Consider the following 24,178-nt stretch of genomic DNA (forward strand, 5'->3'; position numbering starts at 1 on the left):
GAGTTGAATATTTTCAACTTGGGCGAAGACGCGTTTGAGGCGAATAGCGCGTATTTTCATGGCAAACGCGCCGCCCATATTGCGTCATTCGCATCGCCCCACGCGAGGATGCCTCTGATTGCGTCTTTGCATTGACTTTGTATGTAATCTACTCGCGCAAATCGTTGAACTCGCATCTGGTGTAAGAGCGTTAACACACCGGATGCTGCACAAAATCTTGCAGAGCCACAGGGCGCCATTCCCAAGCTTTCAAATACACACACTCAATAAAATAAACACTACAGAACATCCATTAAACACTTCTTGGAAAACACAACATACAGGATATGCTTACAGAAAATATGTTTATTGTATATAAGAACACACTTGACAAATACTTAAAAAAATCTCTATTACTGTAATCACAAGTTTAGTTTATATAGTGAATACTTTACTGTAAGTACTGCAATTACAGTTTTTCTTGATTGCTTTGACCTGGTTAAAAAAACTAGGAGCCACTCATCATCGCTATCTCAGCAGAGCAGAAGACACGTCTTGCAAATGTGTAACTCTTTCTCTTTGTGGCCTCATCGTCAAGACAGAAGAGACTGAGTATAAATAGTGGCTGTCTTACAGTTTTTTACAGATGCTAGGACACATTTCTCAAACTTAGGTCACTTTTGCAAAACTCTCTATACAGAGTGAGCACAACAGAAGTCTGTGGGCTAAACTGAGGATCAATTATCATTGGTTTGGCACAAAATGCATTCAATGACTACATCTCTCAAATTTCATGAATTATTTTCTCACTCAGACACAACAACTGCCAAAACTCTTTGTACGTACAGGCCAATTTGCACATGCTTACATACTGTTTTCAAAACTGTTAAACTTATGTTCAAAACAATAACATGATATAAAACTGAATAAGACAGCAATTCACTACACTTCTACAGTAATATTTTAATGAAATATATTTTATATCTTAAAATTTAATGCTATAAAACAATTGGCCAAATGTAGAAGACCGAGTAGATTCGCATTACTATTGTATCTGTATCAGTGGATGGTGTGTATACAAATTCTTGTATTTTGGAATTAAAATATTGACGAATTCTGATTCATCCCAGTAACATATATTGCATTAAATTATAAACAGTGATGTGTCTTTGTTTTACACAAGAAAACATTGTATAATGCTACACGTTGTTAGTGTTTTTTAGGTCATTGTTTTGTGGGTGACAAAGTGTGTTTGTCGGCTGTCAAATTTTGCAAGTGTTCTGGAAGAATGAGTTGATTTGAGACCTGAATAAAGTGTTTTGGTAGTTGTAGTGCATTTTGAATGTAAAATGAACTGCTTTGCCAAGCGGAAAGTTGGTTAGGAGAACTGTGTGAAGAGTTTTGCAAAAGTGACCTACACTGTAAAAAAATTGCTGTAATTATGCAGCTGGTGCCAGTAACTTACTGTAGAAAATAAAGACTGAAAATGTTTCATGTTCATTTAACTTTGAACAAACTGTTGCCAGTAAATAACATAAATTTAAAATCTACATTAAGTTACTGGCAACCAGCTGCCAGTAACACTGTAATTTCTACAGAATTTTATAACAGTGTAAGTATTGAGAAATGTGTCCTAGCATCTGTAAAAAAACTGTATACTCCAATAGATTTTACTGTGTTTTGGTTTAGATGTATTCTTTGTAATATTTACAGTTTTTCAGTTTTCAGACATGGTTTGAAAAAAAATAAATGTCATGGAATCAATAAAAAATGCATCAAAGCATTTCTTATTCTGGATACAATTCTTTTCACAAAAGGCAAATTTGACAGCCAATATAATAAAGTGTGAACAATTTTGATTTATTGTGTTTACTCGATGACAACTGTGTTGTAGTTGTGTTTAACTTTTGCTGCCTGTGTTTAGAATTTTGCTAAACAAGTGTGAAATGTGTTTCTAATGAGAACTTTGTGTTTAGAGTTTTGCAAACAATGTCTAACTACCTAAACTTGTTTAAGGTTTTTCCAAAAGAGTGCATGATTTGACAAATGGGTTTAGGCCACTTGTAATTTGGTTCAGAGAACCGGGTTTAGTGTTTCAGCAATTCAGAAAAACTGTAATCTGAGATGCGAAACGAAAATAGCATCAAGGCTTTTCTCAAGACAGTTTCCCTCAGAAGCACCCTACATATAAAAGCTTTGTTTTTTTATAATGCAGATCGTCAAAAAAAAAACTAAGAAATGGTTGCTGTGCTAGAAAGCAAAAACCAACAAGTTCAGAATTTACTAATAACTACCAACGTCATATAAAGTGTATTTATTGACGTATTTTTAAATGCACACATGCAGAATGCGCATTTAAGATTTACTTAGTATTTTTGTCTTGTTTTCAGTAGAAATATTTAAAAATCAAGATGTATTCTCCTGATGAGCAAAATGACCCAAGAAAATAAGTCTAGTTTTTAGACAAAAAATAAACAATTTAGGTGAATGTGTGCTCAAAACCAGCAAAAACATCCGCCAATGGGGCGAGTAAAAAAGTAAACTTATTTCAAGATTTTTTTCTCATCCCATTGGCATTTTTGCTCATTTTAAGCACAAATTCACCCAAATTTTATCATTCATGTCTTAAGACTATTTTCTTATGTCATCTTGGTCATCAAGAAAATACATCTTGGTTTAAGAATTTGTTTATATTTGTACTGAAAACAAGACCAAAATACTAAGTAAGAAACACATTTTTTGAAGTGTAAGTGTTAGTGTTTCCACTTCTCCCATTCAAGTTTTTAAAGTAACAAAAGTCATTTTTTGCAGTGTACACACAGCCAAACACACAATAAAGTTAGAAAGAATGTAAAATATTACAAATATATCATAATAAAAACCTTTATTTAACAATAAATAAATATTCTTTATATACATATATACAAATCCCAACAATATTGTAAACACACACCCACAAGGCAAGTGCTGTACAATGTTGCCATAAATAAAAGTTGGCTGTGAAGAAACTGGTGTGGTCTACATGCTTTCACGTCGGGGTTGGTTGACACGTTTATGATGATTTGCTGCAAACAAAGAAACAGAAAATTATTAAAGATTGAAAGATGAGGTTTGACTGGAAAATTTGACGCTTTAAGATAAACATCAAATATATGATTACAGTTTACTGTATTTACACTTACTTGTCAATGATCTTCTCGATTACTTTCTTGACCCAAGGGGCATTTGGGTCCAGGCATATCTCCTGCTTAGTTTCTTTCAGGGTGGCACTGTTAGGAATAAGAAAAAAATACTTAATAACCTTTTTTTTGCATGGTCTATTTGTTGAAAAGAGTTCATTACTAAGAAACATATCAATAATGCTTAGGATTTACATTACAGCATCACTGTTATAATTTTACATAGTTACAAATCATTAACTAACACATACGGATCTAGGTATTAGTACGTTTAAAAGTATGAACACTCACATAATCTCTTTGTCTTTGCAGTGGGAGTCGGGTGGAAAAATTTCAACCGTCTCTATGTGTTTACCTATGCGTCGACTTTCTGTTTCAATACAGCGACAGCGTTGATCCACTCCCATACCTTTAAGGCTCTTTCCTAAAAAAAATGACAGCTATTAATATTCAGGTATGCCCCATTGCACATACTGTATACCGCTATTAAAGGTGGATTGCACATTTAAAAGAGAGAAAGAGAATCTTATGCTATCTTATGTTTAAGGTGAATAGTTGCATTTGATTGTCAAAAACAATGTTGGCAGCATGCTTACCTTCACCAATGGCCAGAAATGCCACCAAGACAATAACGGAGATGACAACGATTTTGCAGTACATCCTTCCAAAGCAAAGTTTCGATATACTAGATGCAGAAAGTTCGAAAAGTATTTTTAAATATTCTGCTGCGTAGATGCTGGTGAACTTTGAAAGCCGTCCAGCTGTATCAGTGATGTGTATGGATGCAAAAGTGATTTGAAGATTGGAGCTCGCAGCTCTTTTAAAGCCCAGTCCTGGATATGCGTCAGAGGGAATTGTGCAATATAACAATCTGGGAAAGTTTGTGCAGACGTCATAAACCTTAGAGTTTGTCAATCTCAGCAGGGTTTATTCATGTAATTAAGAAAGTGACTGCAGGATGAGCTTCTGGAATTTCAGAGGATTCTTATGGTGACATGTCCATATGTTCAGCTATAATTTTAAAAATATCTTCACACTCTCAGAAAAAAAAGGTACAAGGTATACAAAAGTTGTCCCTGTATGTATGTATATGTATGTATGTATATATATATATTTTATTTAAGGTAGAAGAGTGATTTGGTCAAGAGCAGTGAAAGATTTTCTCTCAATGCTGTTTGATAAACATGAGTGACAGACAGGAGCAAAATTAGGTAACTTCCCCTTTAAGACCGGATCTAATGTTACACATGCGTTTTCTCTTTTAGCTGTTCACTTTCTCTTAAGCCCTAAATGGTCGTGTTTATGAGGATCCTTTTAAAAACGAGAATTTCGACGCATATGTGTATGTAAAGCGGGAAAAATTTTCACGAGCTTCATGGGCAGTGGTTGCGCAACTTGCGTTGCAAGCTTCTCACACAGAAAGAGGGCACGCATATATTCTGTTGTTTGTGTTTCAATGGCTTAAAATAACTTGTTTTAAAACTGCTGTGCTTAAATACGTGTACAAACGTTACGTTTTCGTGACCACGCACACAGGAGCGTGACGTGGGCGTGTAACTTCGATCTCTAAATCTTTACCGGTTGACAAATTTCTACCGGTCATGTTTACCGGTTTATCACCCACCCCTACACCTGTTTCGTTGCTAAAAACGACTTTATTTTATGTATTTGGTATGTGTTTGCGTGGTTTATGGTTATAAAAACACATCATTTTCCACATACCGTACATTTTTGTTGCTCCAGATATCCCTGCCTTCCTCAAACGCTCTGATTTGTGCAAAGCTCATTATTCTGAAAAGCGCTGTGTCCCTGATTGGCCAGCTAACCTGTACATTGTGATTCGACTGAATACCTCGTTGTCAGCCGGAAATGTGACGCTCCTTACCATGTTTGAAAGATTAGCTCACAATGCAATACCGACAGGAGTTAATTTCGTCTTTACCAACCTGAATCTGATCCAGAAAATGCAGATGACCACGCTGATTGATCAACTTTGTCAGGGCGGCTTGAGCAGGACGTACAGATTGGTACAGGATTGCTAAAAAATAAGAACCATGTCTGCATTTGTGATCGTAGAAACGACAAAAAAGAAACGCTACTCTGCACTGCACAAAATTCGTATTTGAATCATGGTTTTTAGTGAATAGTTAATTCTTGAAATATACTAAAACATCGACTACTTAAAGGCTGTATTTCAGAAGCGGACGGAATTATGATGACCGTCGTGTCCACACCAACTGGCCCAGGAAGTAAACTGTGCCTACAATCCGTGTGTTTGTTGGAGTCCAAGAAAATGGATTTACGTTGGAAATGATAACTCGCATGATTGTTTACTTTGGGATGTGTATCTTTTGCATATGGGAATCGTGAATCGGATAATAGTTGCTCTTTAAGCAAAACATATGCACAAATAAAAAAACACCAGACGGGTTAAATGAAAGCGCTAATTCGCTATCCGACAGTAGATGGCTTTGCTCCCACTTATAAACAGCACTTTACCAGGCATTAATGTGAGATATGAAAAGAAAATAGCATCAAGACTTTTCTTGAGACAGTTTCCTTCACAAGGATCCCACATAGCAGCTTTGTTTCCATAAAGCAGATCGGCCAAAATAAAACAAAGAAACTGTTGCCGTGTTACTGTGGGTTCACACCGGATGCGAATTCGGCGATTTGCATGAGTAGATTACATACAAAGTCAATGCAAAGACCCGATCAGACGTGTCTTTGCGCGGGGCATCGCGTTGCTCGCTCACTCTAGATTACTCACGGGATTTAACTTTGTGTCATGCGAATTTGTCATGCAAGTTAAATATTTTCCACTTGGGCGAAGACACGTTCGAGGCAAGTAGCGCATGTTTTTTGTTGTATGTAATCTACTTGCGCAAATTGCTGAACTCGCGTTTAGTGTGTATGCCCCAACACGCCATGCCCCCCGTTTGGTGTTTACGTAGCAAGAAAGCAAAAACCGACAAAAACTGGCTATGGCCAGTTGATTGGTGCATCACTAATAATAGGTTTACCAACATCATATAGAGTGAATTTATTGAATAATGTTCAAATATCACCTAATTTAAAATAAAAATAATATAAAATAGTATTAAAACTGGCCAATCTTGCAGATGGAGTGGACATTGAACTTGAACGTTTAGTATTTCTGGTACCATACATACAGTATTAAAGGAATATTCCATTTTCTTAAAAGAAAAATCCAGATAATTTACTCACCACAATGTCATCCAAAATGTTGATGTCTTTCTTTGTTCAGTCGAGGGGAAGTTGTGTTTTTTGGGGAGAGCATTGCAGGATTTTTCTCATTTTGATGGACTTTAATGGACACCAACATTTAATACTTAACACTTAACAGTTTTTTTCAACGGAGTTTCAGAGGACTATATACAATCCCAAACGAGGCATAAGGGTCTTATCTATCAAAACGATTGTCATTTTTGACAAGAAAAATAACAAATATACACTTTTAAAGCACAACTTTTCGTTTAGGTCCAGTCCAGCGTGACCCAACGCAAATGCGTAGTGACGTAGGGAGGTCACGTGTTACACATATAAAACGCACATTTGGGGACCATTGTAAACAATAAACTGACACAAAGACATTAATTAGTATCAGCCGACATACAACAACGCAGGAACGGTCCTCTTTCAACACACTTGTAAACACTGGGGCAGTTTTGCGTTCGTCCTTTGTGACCTCTTGACTTGATGACGTATTGCGTCGGGTCACGCTAGCGCATGACGACCATATCTAAACGAAAAGTTGTGCTTTAAAAGTGGATATTTGTTATTTTTCTTGTCAAAAATGACAATCGTTTTGCTAGATAAGACCCTTATGCCTCGTTTGGGATTGTTTATAGTCCTTTTGAAACTCTGTTGAAAAAAAGTTAAGTTTTGAGTTAAGTATTAATTGTTGGTGTCTATTAATGTCCATTAAAATGAGAAATATCCTGCAATGTTTTCCTCAAAAAACATAATTTCTTCTCGACTGAACAAAGAAAGACATCAACATTTTGGATGACATGGTGGTGAGTAAATTATCTGTATTTTTCTTTTAAGAAAATGGTACATTCCTTTAAACTGTGTATTTTTAATTTTGTTCATTTATATAGTAATTGTTTTACAATGTTGTAGCATTAGAGTGAAATAATAATAATAAATAATAATGATAATAATAAATATAGCTTTTTTGGCCTTGATGTTTATAATTCCTAAAAAAACAGCTGCATTGGACAGTTGATCCACAGGAACTACAGTATTTTTTCACACCTTTAAACAGAAATCCTCATGATACCACAAAAAGTTGCTCTTTTTAAAAATGAAAATACACAAATGATGTTTGTTTCCATATTTATTGCACTCTTCATCAAGCACAAAGATGCAAACCTCCAACCAAAGTTAGAGTTTAAAAACTGTAAACTCATCAAATCCACTTGAACTTAAGTGGGAGAAGTATAAACGCTAACACTTAATAACACAGCTGGTGTAATAGTACTTAGAAATGTCATACACACAGCCAAACACACAATACAGTTAGAAAGAATATAAAATATTATAAATACATAATAAATAACCTTCATTTCACAATAAATAAATACTTATTCTTAATTTACACACATAAAAATCCGAACAGTTCTGTAAACACATTCCCAACAAGGCAAGTGCTGTACAATATTGCCATAAATAAAAGTTAAATAGTGGCTGTGAAGAGGCTGGTGTGGTTTACATGCTTTCACTGAAAACACGCAGATGTTTGACACATTCATGGTGATTTGCTGCAAAACAAAGAAACAGTAAATGATTAAATGATTGAAAGATGAAGATTGCTTACATGGAAAATAAGATAAAGATCAAATATATGATGAGGGTTTATTGGCACTTACTTGGCAATGATCCTCTCGATTATTTTCTTAACCCAAGGGGCAGCTGGGTCCAGACAGATCTCCTGCTTAGTTTCTTTCAGGGTGGCACTGTGTTAAAAATAAGAAAACAATACTTAGTAACTTCATAAAATTCTGTGTCTTTTTTCTACATCTACATATTTTTATTTGCAAGAAAAGACTCTATTACTAAGTAACATATCAATAATGGTGTTGCATTGTAAAAGTATAAACACTCACATGATCTCTGGGTCTTTGCAGTGTGAGCTGGGTGGAAAGAGTTCAATCTTCTCTATGAGTTTGCCCATGCGTCGACTTTCTGTGTTAATGCACCGACAGCGGTCATCTACTCCCAGACCTGTACAAAAACATCACAGCCATTAATATTTAGTTATGCACATATACCATTAAATCTTTATATCTGAGAAAATAATCTATGCTATCTTGTTTTATTATATTTATTAAGGTGAATAATTTGTTTGTCAAAAGCAATGTTGGCAGCTTGCTTACCTTCACCAATGGCCAGAAATGCCACAAGGACAATAATGGAGACGACAAAGATTTTGCAGTTCATTCTTCTTCTAGATGCAGAAAGTTCAAATAGTCTTTTCAATTCTTCTGTCGTGTAGATGCTGGTGAACTTTGAAAGCCGTCCAACTGTATCAGAGATGTGTCTGGATGTTCAAGTGATTAGAAGATTGAATCTACAGCCCTTTTAAAGCCCAGTCCTGGATATGAGTCAAATTGAAGTTGTGCAATATAACTCTGGGAAAGTTTGTGCTGACATCATAAACCTTATAGTTTGTTAACTTCAACGTGTCATTTGGTTTATTCATGTGATTAAGAAAGTGACAGCAGGATGCGCTTTAGGAATTTTAGAAGTTCCTTAGGGTGACATCTGTATGTTACAAAACTTCTAACATTTCAGCTAATTTTAAACATATCATCATCACATTATATATAGCATTGAAATTCTTATTAACACAATTGGCCAAAACATGTTTTGTTTCAGGATTTTTTTAATAGCATTTACAGTGGCATTTTGAGAAACACTAAAACATTTCATTTTTATTATCTTAAAATGTACATAAATTAAAGCTGACAAGGCAGGTAAAAAAACTTTTAAACTTAAGGTACAGTTTTCAGTACTGACTGTGTTACAGTGTAATTGTATAGTTAAGAAGTGAGAAATATAAAGTAACAACATGACCATACTTTAGAGTTATGGTTTAGTTTAGGGTTAGTTTAAATGTAACTATGCAAAATTTACCATTATTACTATAATTATGTAATAGAAACTGTAAAAATAAAGTGTTACCAGTTTTTCTTTTTTACTGCAAGTTTCCAATAGGTACCCCAACACATTTTGGATTTTACTCATTGGCTACTGTACCTAGATCACGTAACCTGTATGTTCTCTAACCTATTACGTGATAGCAACTGTCAACATCATATACGCAGGGGTTGTTACACAAATTTAACCGCAACTCAAATATATTTCTTATTACATAACCACTTTCACTTGAAAAGAGCCACATGGCCTCCAGTCTTATAAACTTTTTGAATTTGGCTACTCCTTAGACAACAAGACATCATGAAATATATATATATATATATATATATAACTCAAACCCTAACAATTTTTAAACCCTCAAATTAGTGTGAAATAATAGTTTGAGGGGTATTTTTAAAACCCCCAAAACAAATACTAAACTGATTGGCTAATGAAAATGTTGATCCAGGACCAACAATGGTGTTGATTCAGGATCACATCCTACTTGGTGAAATCACGTTCACCATATATATATATATACATATATATAGGACCAACAATTGATATGTATTTATGTATGTATGTATGTATGTATGTGTATATGTATGTATGTATGTATATATATGTATGTATGTATATATGTATGTATGTATATATATATGTGTATATATGTCTATATGTCTATATGTCTATATGAACATGATTTCACCAACTAGGATGTATATACATATACATATACATATACATATACATATACATATACATATATATATACATATATATATATACATATATATATATATATATATACATATATATATATATATATATATATATATATATATATATATATATATATATATATATATATATACATATATATATACATATATATACATATATATATATATATATACATATATATATATATACATATATATATACATATATATACATATATATATATATATATATATATATATATATATATATATATATATATATATATATATATATATATATATATATATATATATATATATATATATATACATATATATATATATAGTATACTGATTGAGCTTCGCCTTTTACGGTATGTATGTAGTATGAAAGTTGCCGATTTCAGATCCAGGTGCAGCTCATGAATTGTTTAATTGGCACCAGTTAAATGGGTAAAACATACAAAAGAAAAGCTGAAAAAAGTAGGCTGGTACCAAACCACAAATATCTGTTTCTTTTGAAAGATTGCACAGTATTATAAAATGTTTGGACAAGCTAGTGGCTGAAGTTCAAACTAAACAATCTATAAAGAACTTCCAGGGAACTTGGAACTTGTTAATACAAAACATCATTAAACCATACTTATCTGTGAGCTTAACAGATCACTTACTGTAGAAAGTAATCTGAGACAACATCAGTGAATACGGTACGTTCATTTCGAAACATGGCAATGATGCAATGAAAAGGAAGTACTGTAATGGAAGTACTGTAATTGCAAATTTCTTAGTGAAAACTTGTCAAAACCTTCTCTAATACATCCCTTTTCTTAAATAGACGAGCTTTGATAGATAAGTAAAGAATGTGTATGTTTGGCCTTATCTTTAGTAGGAAATGGGAAATGCCCAGATTAAAGGAAAACATTTCAAACAGCGTGAGTCAGATACACACATTACCTTTAGGGTTATATAGTAAACCATACATTGTGTCCACAAGGTGTAGCATATATTAAACTATCAAAACAAGCCTGAGAGAAAGATTAAGAGTTTATGTTTAACCTTAAACTGATTTACCATCACAACCTGTTTTACATTTAGAGTTGCTTGGTTTGTTTAGGTGTTATATAGTCATATATTTTTATTCAATGTAATAATAATAAAAATTTAATAATGTACCAGTAATAACATTCACTGTATGATAACCAAGTCCCATATTTTCCGATTCACAAAAACAATTAAGTGAAAACTTATAAAATTGCTTGTGTCAAATTTTTTTATAATTTCTCTGTGATGACATTGAAGATTACATCCTCTATATGTTTCTGTTAATCAATTTTTGACAGAGCATCAAACTTGCTACACAAAGGTTGTTGTTAATGTATACCTGGAATGCACTGTAAGTCTCTTTAGACAAAAGTGTCTGCTGAATGTATATTATACACTCACCTAAAGGATTATTAGGAACACCATACTAATACTGTGTTTGACCCCCTTCACAACTGCCTTAATTCTACGTGGCATTGATTCAACAAGGTGCTGAAAGCATTCTTTAGAAATGTTGGCCCATATTGATAGGATAGCATCTTGCAGTTGATGGAGATTTGTGGGATGCACATCCAGGACACGAAGCTCCCATTCCACCATCCTAAAGATGCTCTATTGGGTTGAAATCTGGTGACTGTAGGGGCCATTTTAGTACAGTGAACTCATTTTCATGTTCAAGAAAACAATTTGAAATGATTTGAGCTTTGTGACATGGTGCATTATCCTGCTGGAAGTAGCCATCAGAGGATGGGTACATGGTGATCATAAAGGGATGGACATGGTCAGAAACAATGCTCAGGTAGGCTGTGGCATTTAAACGATGCCCAATTGGCACTAAGGGGCCTAAAGTGTGCCAAGAAAACATCTCCCACACCATTACACCACCAGCCTGCACAGTGGTAACAAGGCATGACGGATCCATGTTCTCATTCTGTTTATGCCAAATTCTATCACTTCAACAGAAATCGAGACTCATCAGACCAGGCAACATTTTACCAGTCTTCAACTGTCCAATTTTGGTGAGCTCGTGCAAATTGTAGCCTCTTTTTCCTATTTGTAGTGGAGATGAATGGTACCTGGTAGGGTCTTCTGCTGTTGTAGCCCATCCGCCTCAAGGTTGTGCGTGTTGTGGCTTCACATATGCTTTGCTGCATACCTGGGTTGTAACGAGTGGTTATTTCAGTCAAAATTGCTCTTCTATCAGCTTGAATCAGTCGGCCCATTCTCCTCTGACCTCTAGCATCAACAAGGCATTTTCACCCACAGGACTGCCGCATACTGGATGTTTTTCCCTGTGCACACCATTCTTTGTAAACCCTAGAAATGGTTGTGCGTGAAAATCCCAGTAACTGAGCATATTATGAAATACTCCGACCGGCCCGTCTGGCACTAACATCCATGCCACGCTCAAAATTGCTTAAATCACCTTTCTTTCCCATTCTGACATTCAGTTTGGAGTTCAGGAGATTATCTTGACCAGGACCATACCCCAAAATGCATTGAAGCATGGTGATTAGTTGATTAGATAATTGCATTAATGGGAAATTGAACAGGTGTTCCTATAATCCTTTAGGTGAGTGTATTTTGGTTATTCGAGTGCAGAAATGATAAAAGGTTGTTGGGTAAATGAGGATGAATTTAAAGAGTAACTACCCCTGGTCAGAGGCTGACTCCACCCACTGGCAATATTTGAAAAATGCAAGAAAAGTGGGCAGATCCCAACAGACCCTATTCTTACAGATCTTTAGCTAAAAATGTTTGGTTTAGGGTTTAGTTACTCTTTAAAGACATTAGTCTGTGACAGGAGTTAAAAATGAGAGCAAAGATCTGTCTTTGAGAAGGCTGTGTCCTTTATGGCCTTTACAACAAATAAGATGCACCCTATCCCTGCATTCAATCTGAAGAACTCATCCCTATGCCCCAATCCCTTCATAGGGTTTACCATCCTGAGCTTCGAATGAAAGAAGGGTTAAGGGTATCAAGCCACTGTTCCACCTAGTCATCATCTTGTGTGCCCTTAAGGTGGCACTGTTGCCACACAAACAATCTGAGTAGAGAATCATGCAAAGTGTCCATCAGTTGTACCCATCGACTTCTAGGCAAGATGGCGTGTTGAAAATTCACTGGCATCAGAGATGGAAGCACAATTATCCCAATTTTTGATAACGCGCTTGTCTGTGCAAAAAAAGTGCTAAAAAGTATGATCAAACCAGTCAGACTTACAGACTTATGGCGCTTTTCCATTCCATAGTACCCCACGGTTTGGTTTAGTTTGGGTCAGCTTACTTTTGGGAGCTTTTCCATTGGGTACCGTACGTAGTACCCGATACTTTTTTTAGTACAACCTCAGTTGGGGTTCCAAGCGATCCGAGCTGATACCAAACGTTACGTGAAAACAGCATAGATCACTGATTGGTCTGAGAGAATCGTCACTAGCAGCGTCATCGCTATAATGTAAAAATTAGCTTTACCTTTAGTGCTAGCTTGCGCTGTCTCGAGTAAACCTGTTGTCATCTGTGCTCTGCTATAAGTTCCCAAAACTCCCTTTTAGCGATGAAAAACATCCACAGGTTGAGAACCAGGAACACCATATCAGTGTTTTTTCCAGACTTGCAGTTTGTAGTGGCACATTCGCAACGCATGTGCACATTATATGTGTATATTCAACTTAAATGAGGCTCAGCGGAGCGCGTCGACTGACGACGCCACCGGTATTTCTACAAAAAGTGTCATGTCATACAGAGGTAGTGATAAACACGATGTGCAAACATCTTTGTGGTGGACAATTTTAATTTTGTGGCGGACAGAGAAATAAATGAATGTATGTTTAGCATTCCAGCAACGCTCTCACTTGTATGATACAGCAGCAGGCAGCACAAATATAACCTATAATCCCTCCCACTGCGAAGTGTTACTAAACTCGATGGAAAAGCTAACCAAGCCAAACTGAGGTGAGCTGACAAGACCCAAACTAAACTAAACCATGGGGTACTATGCAATGGAAAAGCACCATTACAATTCAGACGCAACCTGGGGACCATTACTACGTGATGGAGGTTAGCATAATCAGGTTAGCAAAAATGACTCAGTGCAAGTTTCCATCCAGGAAGAAACGTAAAATCACATCAAAGGAAGGTGACGTTTTCAACCTGGCCATACTGAAAGTCATTTAAAGTTTGGAAAATAACTTTAATGAGCAACTGACCCAACTTCAAGTGCAAGCTAAACAGACTACACTGTAAAAAATTAAAGTTTTTGTTTTACTTATACTAATGATTTCAACTTGTTTATAAGTTATGTCAACTAGTCAAAGCCGTTAAATAAGCGGTTCAATTTGACTTGAATATCCAATTTGATTAAACTTGCAGCATTTTCTTTTTACAGTTTAGCAGCATGATCGCTAGCCTAACTAAAGCCATGCAATTCAATGACAAAGAATAAGGAATGTAAGGAAAAAATAAACAAGCTGGAAAAGTGCAATGAACGTTTGTGTAAACATAACAAAGAGCTTGAGAATCCGGGAACAGGAGAGATACAACATCTACTTTATGCACGGCCAAAAAGAAGACATGAATAGACACGTAGTCATCTCATGAAAGTGACATGCCTGTCAAATATGCAATGCGTACTTGAAATGTGACCTCTGCATTTACTCATCCCAGTGAGTAGTGAACACACGCACTGCAAGTCGTCACACACCCGGAGCAGTGGGCAGCTATCCCAGTGCCCCGAGGTTAAGGTGCCTTGCTTAAGGGCACCACAGTCGCAACCTGCCAACTGTGAGACTCGAACCACTAGACGGCACCAATTGTTTATCTGGAGACTTGTCAAGGTGGAGTTATGCTGTCGATCCAAGGATTCTCCGGTGTGCAGAGAAAATGGCATCCGCCTCACTGAGATGCTACTGCTAGAGGACAAAGAGGCAAGGAAAAACTGTAGCCGCAGATTGAACAGGCTCGTTGGGATAAAAAGTGTGCTTAATACCTTGGACATGGATACGTACAGTAGAGTTGTCGAATTGATTAATGGAAGGAAAGATTTGACCTGCAGTACATGCACTAGATAATAAAAGTAGTGTTTTAAGCATAGACTGTAAAAAATATGGATGTAGTGTCCGTGATGTCACTCACAGGTTTGTGAACAGCTCTTTTGAAGCCAATAGTTGCGGGACGCTGTCGTATGGGATGTGAGTAAAGCTGAGGTGTCTGGTTGCTGAAACCACGCCTTCCTAGGTTGACGGTAGTGACAGCAGTGGCAATGAATTGCAAGTTTGGTATTTTACACTTAAAGCCCTGTTTTCAGATTGTTTGCGAAGTGGAGCGGTTTTGACTGAAATTTTGACGTGTGCGGCTGCCCGAGAGTTTTCGGGTGTTTGTTGTTTCACCTCCCACCTCTACAATGTCTGCATAGGTGCACTGGAACAATCCTTCCTAAAATGCATTAAACTTTTGTTTACAAAGACGTAAAACTCACCGAGTGGTCAGGGGTGTTCACTGATATGCTCACACAAAAATCGCTGCAAAAGATGCTTTCCAACAGGTGTTTTACCATTCGTTGCAAACTTGTGGACCTATTTTTCCAAACGCCTCACACCCGTAAATTCTTCCACTGAGAGCTTGAATAATAGACACTCCAGCCCAGTTGGTGGCGATAATCCACCTTTGTCAATTGCAAGAATACAAACAAAGTTCCCGGCGCGGAGTAATACCGTACCTCACAGCACATCTAATACAAGTCAATGGAGCTGGACAAAACTACGATAAAACCTGTTGGAATGAGTCTTTTGCAGCGATTTTTGTTTGAGCATATCAGTGAACACCCCTGACCACTCGGTGAGTTTCACGTCTTTGTAAACGAAAGTTTAATGCATTTTAGGAAGGATTGTTCCTGTGCATATATATATACACATTACAGAGGTGGGAGGTGATACAACAAACACCCGAAAATTATCAGGCCAGCATCATATGTCCAAATTTCAGTCAAAACCATTCTATTTCATCATAAACAATCTGAAAACAGGGCTTTAAGTGTAAAATACCGAACTTGTCCTTTAAGTCACTTCCATGCCGGCTTCTCGATAGGTTGCCCTTGGTTTTAAGAGGTCATGTTACTTTTCTTTGTATTTGCTAACCAGCGCAAATAAGCTTTGAACTAAGTTCTTTCTGTTTTTTTTCTTTTCTTTTCAGTTAGGCTTTATAGTTATCTTCAGCAATGTTCAGTCTCATTTGCTTCAGTCAAAGAGATTTGCTCAAGCGAAAGGCACTGTTTTTACTTTGTAAAGGGGAAAAACCATAGAATGACAAATTCTGGTCTTACCAATGGGGTGATTGAATATTAGTCATGGGAGCAATTCATCTGCTGGTTTTGCAGTTTGTTTTTCCAGCTTTCCAGCTGATATAGACAGTTTCATCGGATGCACGTGCGATGAAACAATTATGCGTCTTTGACGAAATTTAAAGTATGGGGCTTTTCAGAATGATGAGCTGCCACGAAGGCAAAGCTTACCGTAAGTTTTTTTTCTGAATGAACTCATCCTTTTAGGCAGAACTTTTAAAATCTGCTGTTCTTTTTAAAGTAAAGAGTCGTGAGGACTGGAATTGGTTGATCGTTCGATTGATCTGTGCCTGCGTTTGTTTATGTTCAGGGTTAATGTATCACAACTTCTGGTTGCTATGACACCCGTGTCCTCACTACGGCACGCACCTTACGGCATTGTTTCTGGGTCTTGTTTACCCAAACAAATACTATAGTTTACGCTAGTGTTGTAGTGAAGACCACCTAAACCGAGACCAAGTCATGACCAAGACCAAGACAGGGCGAGACCAAGTCAAGACCAAGACAGGCCGAGACCAAGTCAAGACCAAGACCATGCATGTCACTGTATTAAAACACTTATGATAAAATGTGGAATATGCATATGATTAGGCACTTCTTGTCTGTGTGTGTGTGTGTGTGTGTGTGTGTGCGTGTGTGCGTGCGTGCGTGCGTGTGTGTGCCATCAGAGAAGTTTATAAAATAATCAAAGGCATTGCAGATATGTGGGAATTTATCTTTGTCTATAAGCAAATAAAAGTGAACAAACACTAAAGAGCTAAAATCAACTTAGCCATTTATTCTGAACTGTCTTTCCATGGCTTACCATCCACTTAACATTGCAGGTGTTTTTAGCAATAAAATTAGAAAAATTGTCATTGGGAGAAACTTAAACAATGCTTAAGCAATACCAACATCATATGCCAAACCTGAATAAACTGCATAAAATTAATGCTAAAAAATAAATTTGTGATTTGCCATCAGTCTTGAAATAAAATTCCGAGTCCTCTTTTTCTGAGACGAGACGAGACCGAGTAAAAATGCAGTCGATTCCAAGACGAGACCAAGACCTATAAAAAGTGGTCTTGAGACCGGTCTTAACTACAAAACTAGTTCACGCTAATGTGAAGTTTATACAGCGTCTATGGAAGGCACAGTAAATTTGACATCATTCCTTCATTTGCCTACCATTTTAAGGTCATTTCATTGTGTGATGGCATAAATTACATAAAGAATAACAATATATTATAAATAGTATTTATATACAATATAAAAAATATGCCACGTTAAAAAAACATTAGGATTTAGGAATGTTTGATTATTTTTTATGGTAAAATATTCGTTTAGAATAATCGATAAATTAGTCGATAGATTAGTCGTTATAAAAATAGTCGTTAGTGACAGCCCAAGTTTAATGGTCTGACTAGTTACTGAAACTGAACTCAAATCGTCAAAAATAACAAATGTTTTGGTTTCCCTAGGTCATCTACGTGTTGTTTATTTTGCTTGTTATATAAATAAACTACTTTAAACAGATTTTGTTGTTATTTATCTTTATTCTTATTTTTTATACTAACCAACTTGTATGGTTATATACTTATTCCTCCCAAAAAAGATGTTACACACACTTTAAAAGAGCTCAAAACATTTATCCAACAGACTTTATTCTAATAAGAGGTGATACCTGATTAATAGGCAGATAAATGGCCCACTAAATTTGATAGCAACCACTTAAATCATACAATTGGGGATTTTATGAATAGTAGCAGCAAGAAAGTGAAGGAAGAGGAAGAAAATGTAATATGAAAAACAGTAACATGTTAAAACAGGACCTTTTCAGTGCAACATTCATAACAGAGTAAAACAGTTACTCAAGGCATGTCTGTTATTCAGGTTATTACAACATATGATGCAATTCATTGTAGCATGAAAAACAACATGCCAGTGGCCTTTGTTAATCATTTATTTAACCATATTAAGCACAACAGGATGAGATTGACTACTTAAACACAGATGAATGAAAGATATGCAGCTACAGCTATCTTTATTAGACATATTAATAATCTCTATAAGTTGATTTTATAAAAATCACACATTACAGCGTTTAAAATAAAATGCTGTGAAATTCTCCAAAATCCCCAAAGTGCAATGTGATCAATAGCACATATGGGGAAATACTCAGGGTGCAACCGAATGGTGTTTTTCATTTATGTGCTCATGTGATGTCACGTGATCTGTGGCAAGTGCAGTCATGTTTAGAAGCAACTTGTATCATTGTAACCTCAAGTGCAGGATTGTACGCTATGCAGAGCATTGCTCCGTGAGCTAGTTGAAAAAGCAGATAAAATCTACGTTCAGGTTTAAAGGATTTTGAAATTCATCTCATTACCACCAGGCCAGTTTAATACAGGTCAGACAGACATTACTTGCATACAGCAATGTAATGCTTTATGGAAATGTAGTAACGTTAAAAGCAGTTGATCTACTACAGGAACTACAGTATTTTCGCACCTTTGAACAGAAAGCCGCATGATCACACATTAGTGTGCATTCGATTTGAGAACCACAACAACCAAGTGTTGTTATAACTTGCTCTTCTTGAAATGAAAAGGAAAAGGCACAAATGATGTTTGTGATATTTTATTGCATATACTTTAAACACCAAGATGCATTTCCAGGTGCAGAAACAATGAATTATAACTGTATAGTCATTCAAGACCACTTGGACTTAAAAAGCAACCCTGGTGCACTGATGGTTGACTGATTCATGGTGATTTCCTGCAAACAAAAGATTAAAAGATTAAATGATTGAAAGATTCATGGTTACATGGAAAATAAGATCAACATCAAATACGTATATGATGACAGTTTATTTGCACTTCTTGTCAATGATCCTGAGTATTTTCTTAACCCAAGGGGCAGATGGGTCCAAACAGACCTCCTTCTTAGTTTCTTTCAAGGTGGCACTGTTAGGAATAAAAAAAAAAAACATTACTTTATAACTTCATATTTATTAAAGTTCTGCATTTGTGCATCTATTTTTATGAACACTCACATGATCTCCATGTTGTTGCAGTGGATGTTGGGTGGAAAGAGTTCAACCTTCTCTATGTGTTTGCCTATGCGTCGACTCTCCGTTATAATGCAGCGACATCCCTCAAGACTCTTTCCTTAAAAAACCATCACAGCCATTAATATTTAAGTATGCCCCTTTGCACATAATGTAATTGATTTATATAATATTTAAAGGCGGATTGCACATTTAAACTAATATGCGATATCAGAAGATAATCTTATACAATCTTGTGTTTTATATATGTCTATTTATTATGTATCAATCATAATAATTGCATTTGTTTGCAAAAAGCCATTTTGAAAGCATGCTTACCTTCAGCAATGGCCAGACATGCTACAAACACAACAATGGAGACGACAAAGATTTGGCAGTTCATCCTTCTAAAGCAAAGTTCAGATTTACTAGATGCAGAAAGTCTTTTCAATTCTGTCGCGTAGATAAGGGTGAACTTTGAAAGCCGTTCAGCTGAACCAGAGATGTGTCTGGATGTTAAATTTTTTCGAAGATTGGAACTTCCAGCTCTTTTAAAGCCCAGTCCTGGGTATGAGTCAAATGGAATTGTGCAACAATCTGGGAAAGTTTGTGCAGATGTCAACAATATTCATAGTGGCATACATTTTGTCAAATCATGCACACTTATTGCAAAACTCTAAATACAGAATTCTCACTAAAACACGCATTTCACATTGCAATGCACTTGTTTAATTAATGCTAAACACAGGCAGGCAAAAGTTGAACATAACTACAACACAGTTATCATCGAGTAAACACAACAACTCCAAATTGCACATACTTTTTTCTAAGGGCATTTTTTACCAATTGTATGGAAGCAGTCTGAGAGACAAAAGGAAGAGTATGATGAAAAGCAGGACACCAGAGACGATGCAAATGGCAAAATTTTGCAGTTGGATTGCTGACTTTTTACAAAATGCAAGTGCTGCTTACAGTAATATTGAACAACTTGCAGAACTTACAGTAAAGTGTTCACTATATTCACCGAACTAAACTTGTGATTACAGTAATAGAGAATCAAGTGTGTTGTTATACAATAAATATATATATATATAGATGTCCTGCGTGTTGTGTTTTCCATTTTTAAGGTAGCGTTTAATTGATTCTTTGTAGTGTTTTATATTCTAGGCTTATGTGTTTAGGATTTGAAAGCTTAGTTTGATTTTGAGTACAGTTGAAATGGTTTTGAAGAAATTGTTTGATTTCGCTTGAAGAGTCAGGAGTTCTGAGAATTTTGTTTAATGATTTGGATTTGTGTTTAAGGTTTTAAGAAAACGAGTGATGGTTTAAAAAATGTGCTTAAGCAATTTAGAAAACAGTAATATAAGAATGTTTTCTTCCTCACTCACTTACCGGTAGCCTGCCTTGCATAATCATGCACATTGCGTAATTTTTAGGCTGAGCTTTGGCGCTTCTTCTTACAAGCACGAATGCAGCCTACATCACACATTAAGCGAGTAAAGACAAAACTAATCATGAAGCGATGTATAGGAGGCGGGACTTAAAAAAGACAATGCCAATCAAATTAGCAATCTGAGTTAGAAAGGCGGGACTTATTGCATAGAACGAGATCTGTTAAAGGCAGGGTATCTGATTTAAAAAAATGCTAACAGTAGCCTACTAGCACTGAAATCACGATCCCACCCTCCAGTCAAATCGCCATCCAAAGCCACGCCTCCTCCAAAACACATTGGTCGATAGAATTGTTTTGTTAGCATATCGCAGAACCAGCTCGATGCATGAACATCTGAAGATAAAAAGTATGGGGCTTTTTAGAATGATGAGCCGCCACAAGGCAAAGCTTACCGTAAGTTTTTTTTTCTGAATGAACTCATCCTTTTAGGCAGAACTTTTAAAATCTGCTGTTCTTTTTAAAGCAACACTAAAGAGTTTTTTTTTACCTTAAAATAACGTTTCCAAAAAAGTTTCAGTCATTCATCCACTCGAAACAGGGTGAACGGCACTTTCACATTCGCTTTGCAGCCCTCTATTGGCCAAAACCGCACTAAAGAAGTTTCCAACCGTCGGGTCCGGCCTTGTAGTTTGAGTGAAAACTACAAAAACTTGCGTTACGGCAGACCTACAATCCAATCAGAGCCAGCTTTGCTGCAGTAGGCTAAATTATTTACGACAGTGGTACTGGACAATTCCGCTTTCAACCTGTAGGGGGAGCAAAGAGCAAAAATTCTTTAGTGTTGTTTTAAAGAAAAGAGTCGCAAGGACTGGAATTGGTTGATCATTTCGATTGATCTGTGCCTGCGTTTGTTTATGTTCAGGGTTAATGTATCATAACTTCTGGTTGCTATGACACACACGTCCTCACTACGACACGCCCCATACGGCATTGTTTCTGGGTCTTGTTTACCCAAAAAATACTATAGTTCACACTAATGCGAAGGTTATACAGCGTCTATGGAAGGCACAGTAAATTTGACATCGTTCTCTCTTTTGCCTACCATTTTAAGGTCATTTCATTGCGTAATGGCATAAATGACATAAAGAATAACAAAACATTATAAATAGTATTTATGTAAAATAATATAATGAATATGCCACCTTAAAAAACATTAGGATTTAGGAGGCGGGACTCAAAAAAGGCAACGCCAATCAAATTAGCGATCTGAGTTAGAAAGGCGGGACTTCCTCCAAAACACATGAATAGACACAGAACATACGTCCACATCTCATGTTTCATTCACCAGTGAGAAAACTTGGCAGTACAAAGTGAATAACATTACCAAAATAACGGACAAAAACAAACGTTTTAAATCGGAATGAGTTAAAGCACGTTTTCGTTGTGTAAACGTAATAGTATATAAGTTTGCTAATTCGTAAAGAAAAACAAATTTCATAAGCAACACAATGTTTCATCAAAGTAGAAAGTGATTCTATCCCAAACCCCAAGCGACAATGGTCAAAAAATAGAAAACAACGATGAGAAAACAAAATATAAAATGACGCGATAAAGAAAGTCGTGCCACAGATAATAACAGCCATTGATTGAAATTCGTGCTGGGAAGGATGAAAAAGACATTCATCTCCAGAGACACAAAAAACTGCGGAAATTAATTAATCAAAATTTTCATTACTATAACATGACTTGCTGTGAGACTGGGCTGTTTATTGCATTCTGCAGAGAAGGAGGACTGGCGTTTATCGCGTTTTGGAAAAAATGACAGAATAACACAGCAAATATCGTATTTAGCATAAAATTAAGAATTGACTTTTTAATATTGACCTGATACAATACTGATTTTGGCAGTAACTCATTTTTTATGGTGTTTATCGCGTTTTGGAACCAAACTCTTCATATATTTATTAAAATTCATTTAAACAACTAAACATATTGATTGCTATGTGAGGAGACTTTTAACTAGTATAACTAAAAATGTTTCTTGATCAAATCAGATACCCTGCCTTTAACTGTTTGTGTACCACAAATAGCGTTATTTTTTCAGAACGCGATTGTCAAAGAGTTTTAATCTCATTTAAATGATTCCTGAATAAAATGATTCTAAATAAAATAAGTAATAAATAAAAAACACAAGAAACAGACTGACATCAGTTGTATAAATAAAGATCAATTGTTTGTTTGAAATTATTGCTGGGAACAATTCAGTGATCCCTGAATATTGATAGAAACATGTCCCTAGAGTAGAAGGGCTGCCCCTACTACTAGATTTTTATATCAACTAATCTATCCCTAATTTATTGATTAATTAATTATTCGAAATGACTTATTTAAACATCTGGAGGTGGTCTAAGTACGGTTCAGTTTTGGGTTCTTTTGTGGTTTGATTTCTTTTTGACAAGTAAAAGGAATTAGGTCCATGTCTGCTTCTTCGTGTGGGGTTTTGTCATGTATCCAAATCAACTGCTGCACAGAAAGCTGGCGTCTGAGTTCTTTTAAAGTTGTGTTGTGTACCAGAAATGGTCTGAGATCACACATTTCTGAAGAGGAGCATATGTTACAACATCTTCAAAAGAAAATCAGAAAAAAATTAGCCTTGTGCCAAACCCAAATATCCATCTCTTGAAAACGTTTACCAAGTATTGCAAAATGTTTGGACAAGAGTCTTAGTGGATGAAGTCCATACTTGTAAATAAAACAATAAAGAACTCCCCATTAGAACCAGGCTTCCAGTGAACTTTAAGTACAAAACTTAATTAAATAATACTTATCAGCTGTGAGCTTAACAGTCCAATCCTAAGTGTTCCAATTAATTATATACACTGTAAAAAAAAAATCCGTAGATATTTGCAGCTGGGTTGCCGGTAAATTACCATAGATTTAAATGTATGTTATTTACTGGCAACATTTTGTTCCAAGTTAAATGAACATTAAACATTTACAAGTCTTGAAAACTCCCATTTGCGTACGAATTTCTAGTCATCGAGACATTCACGCAGAAATTCGCGTCATGGGAGGGGCTTCTGCGACTCTGCTCGCTTTCTGGTATCACGTCACTACTAGAGCAAGCTCCTGATTGGTTAACGCAGCGCATTTTTCCGCCAAGGTTAAAATTTTTCAACTCACACGTTTCCTGCGGCAACCCTCAATTAGCGCCATTCGCGAGAACTAGATGCGCAAATGAGGCGGAATCGCATCTACCGCGCCGCGCTAAACGCCTCATTTGCGACGCAAGACCTCCAGACGCACGTCAACGCATCTTCACATTGACTTAACATTG

General features: G+C 36.0%; 3 protein-coding genes across 5 annotated transcripts; all 3 read right to left on the minus strand.

The window, feature by feature from the left end:
* Positions 1-2,846: 2,846 nt before the first annotated feature.
* LOC129444837 (permeability factor 2) lies at positions 2,847-3,960 on the minus strand. Of its 3 annotated transcripts, none has more exons than XM_073866093.1 (4): positions 3,755-3,960; positions 3,450-3,582; positions 3,162-3,248; positions 2,847-3,041 (listed from the first exon to the last, which is right to left on the minus strand). In XM_073866093.1, the coding sequence occupies exons 1-4, from the start codon at positions 3,816-3,818 to the stop codon at positions 3,032-3,034; spliced, it is 294 nt and encodes a 97-aa protein (XP_073722194.1). In that variant the 5' UTR covers positions 3,819-3,960; the 3' UTR covers positions 2,847-3,031. The 3 variants fall into 3 exon arrangements, with proteins under 3 accessions (XP_073722194.1, XP_055061751.2, XP_055061752.2); XM_055205776.2 differs by having other exon boundaries at positions 2,847-3,047; XM_055205777.2 differs by having other exon boundaries at positions 2,847-3,044; positions 3,755-3,958.
* Positions 3,961-7,525: 3,565 nt separating this feature from the next.
* On the minus strand, positions 7,526-8,756 carry LOC129444838 (interleukin-8). Its single transcript, XM_055205778.2, has 4 exons — positions 8,561-8,756; positions 8,291-8,408; positions 8,054-8,140; positions 7,526-7,945 (listed from the first exon to the last, which is right to left on the minus strand). The coding sequence occupies exons 1-4, from the start codon at positions 8,622-8,624 to the stop codon at positions 7,933-7,935; spliced, it is 282 nt and encodes a 93-aa protein (XP_055061753.1). The 5' UTR covers positions 8,625-8,756; the 3' UTR covers positions 7,526-7,932.
* Positions 8,757-19,023: 10,267 nt separating this feature from the next.
* On the minus strand, positions 19,024-20,026 carry LOC129444839 (interleukin-8). Its single transcript, XM_073866094.1, has 4 exons — positions 19,788-20,026; positions 19,455-19,569; positions 19,279-19,365; positions 19,024-19,174 (listed from the first exon to the last, which is right to left on the minus strand). The coding sequence occupies exons 1-4, from the start codon at positions 19,849-19,851 to the stop codon at positions 19,165-19,167; spliced, it is 276 nt and encodes a 91-aa protein (XP_073722195.1). The 5' UTR covers positions 19,852-20,026; the 3' UTR covers positions 19,024-19,164.
* Positions 20,027-24,178: the final 4,152 nt, after the last annotated feature.

Source organism: Misgurnus anguillicaudatus, chromosome 3 (assembly GCF_027580225.2).
Source record: "Misgurnus anguillicaudatus chromosome 3, ASM2758022v2, whole genome shotgun sequence".
NCBI lineage: Eukaryota > Metazoa > Chordata > Actinopteri > Cypriniformes > Cobitidae > Misgurnus > Misgurnus anguillicaudatus.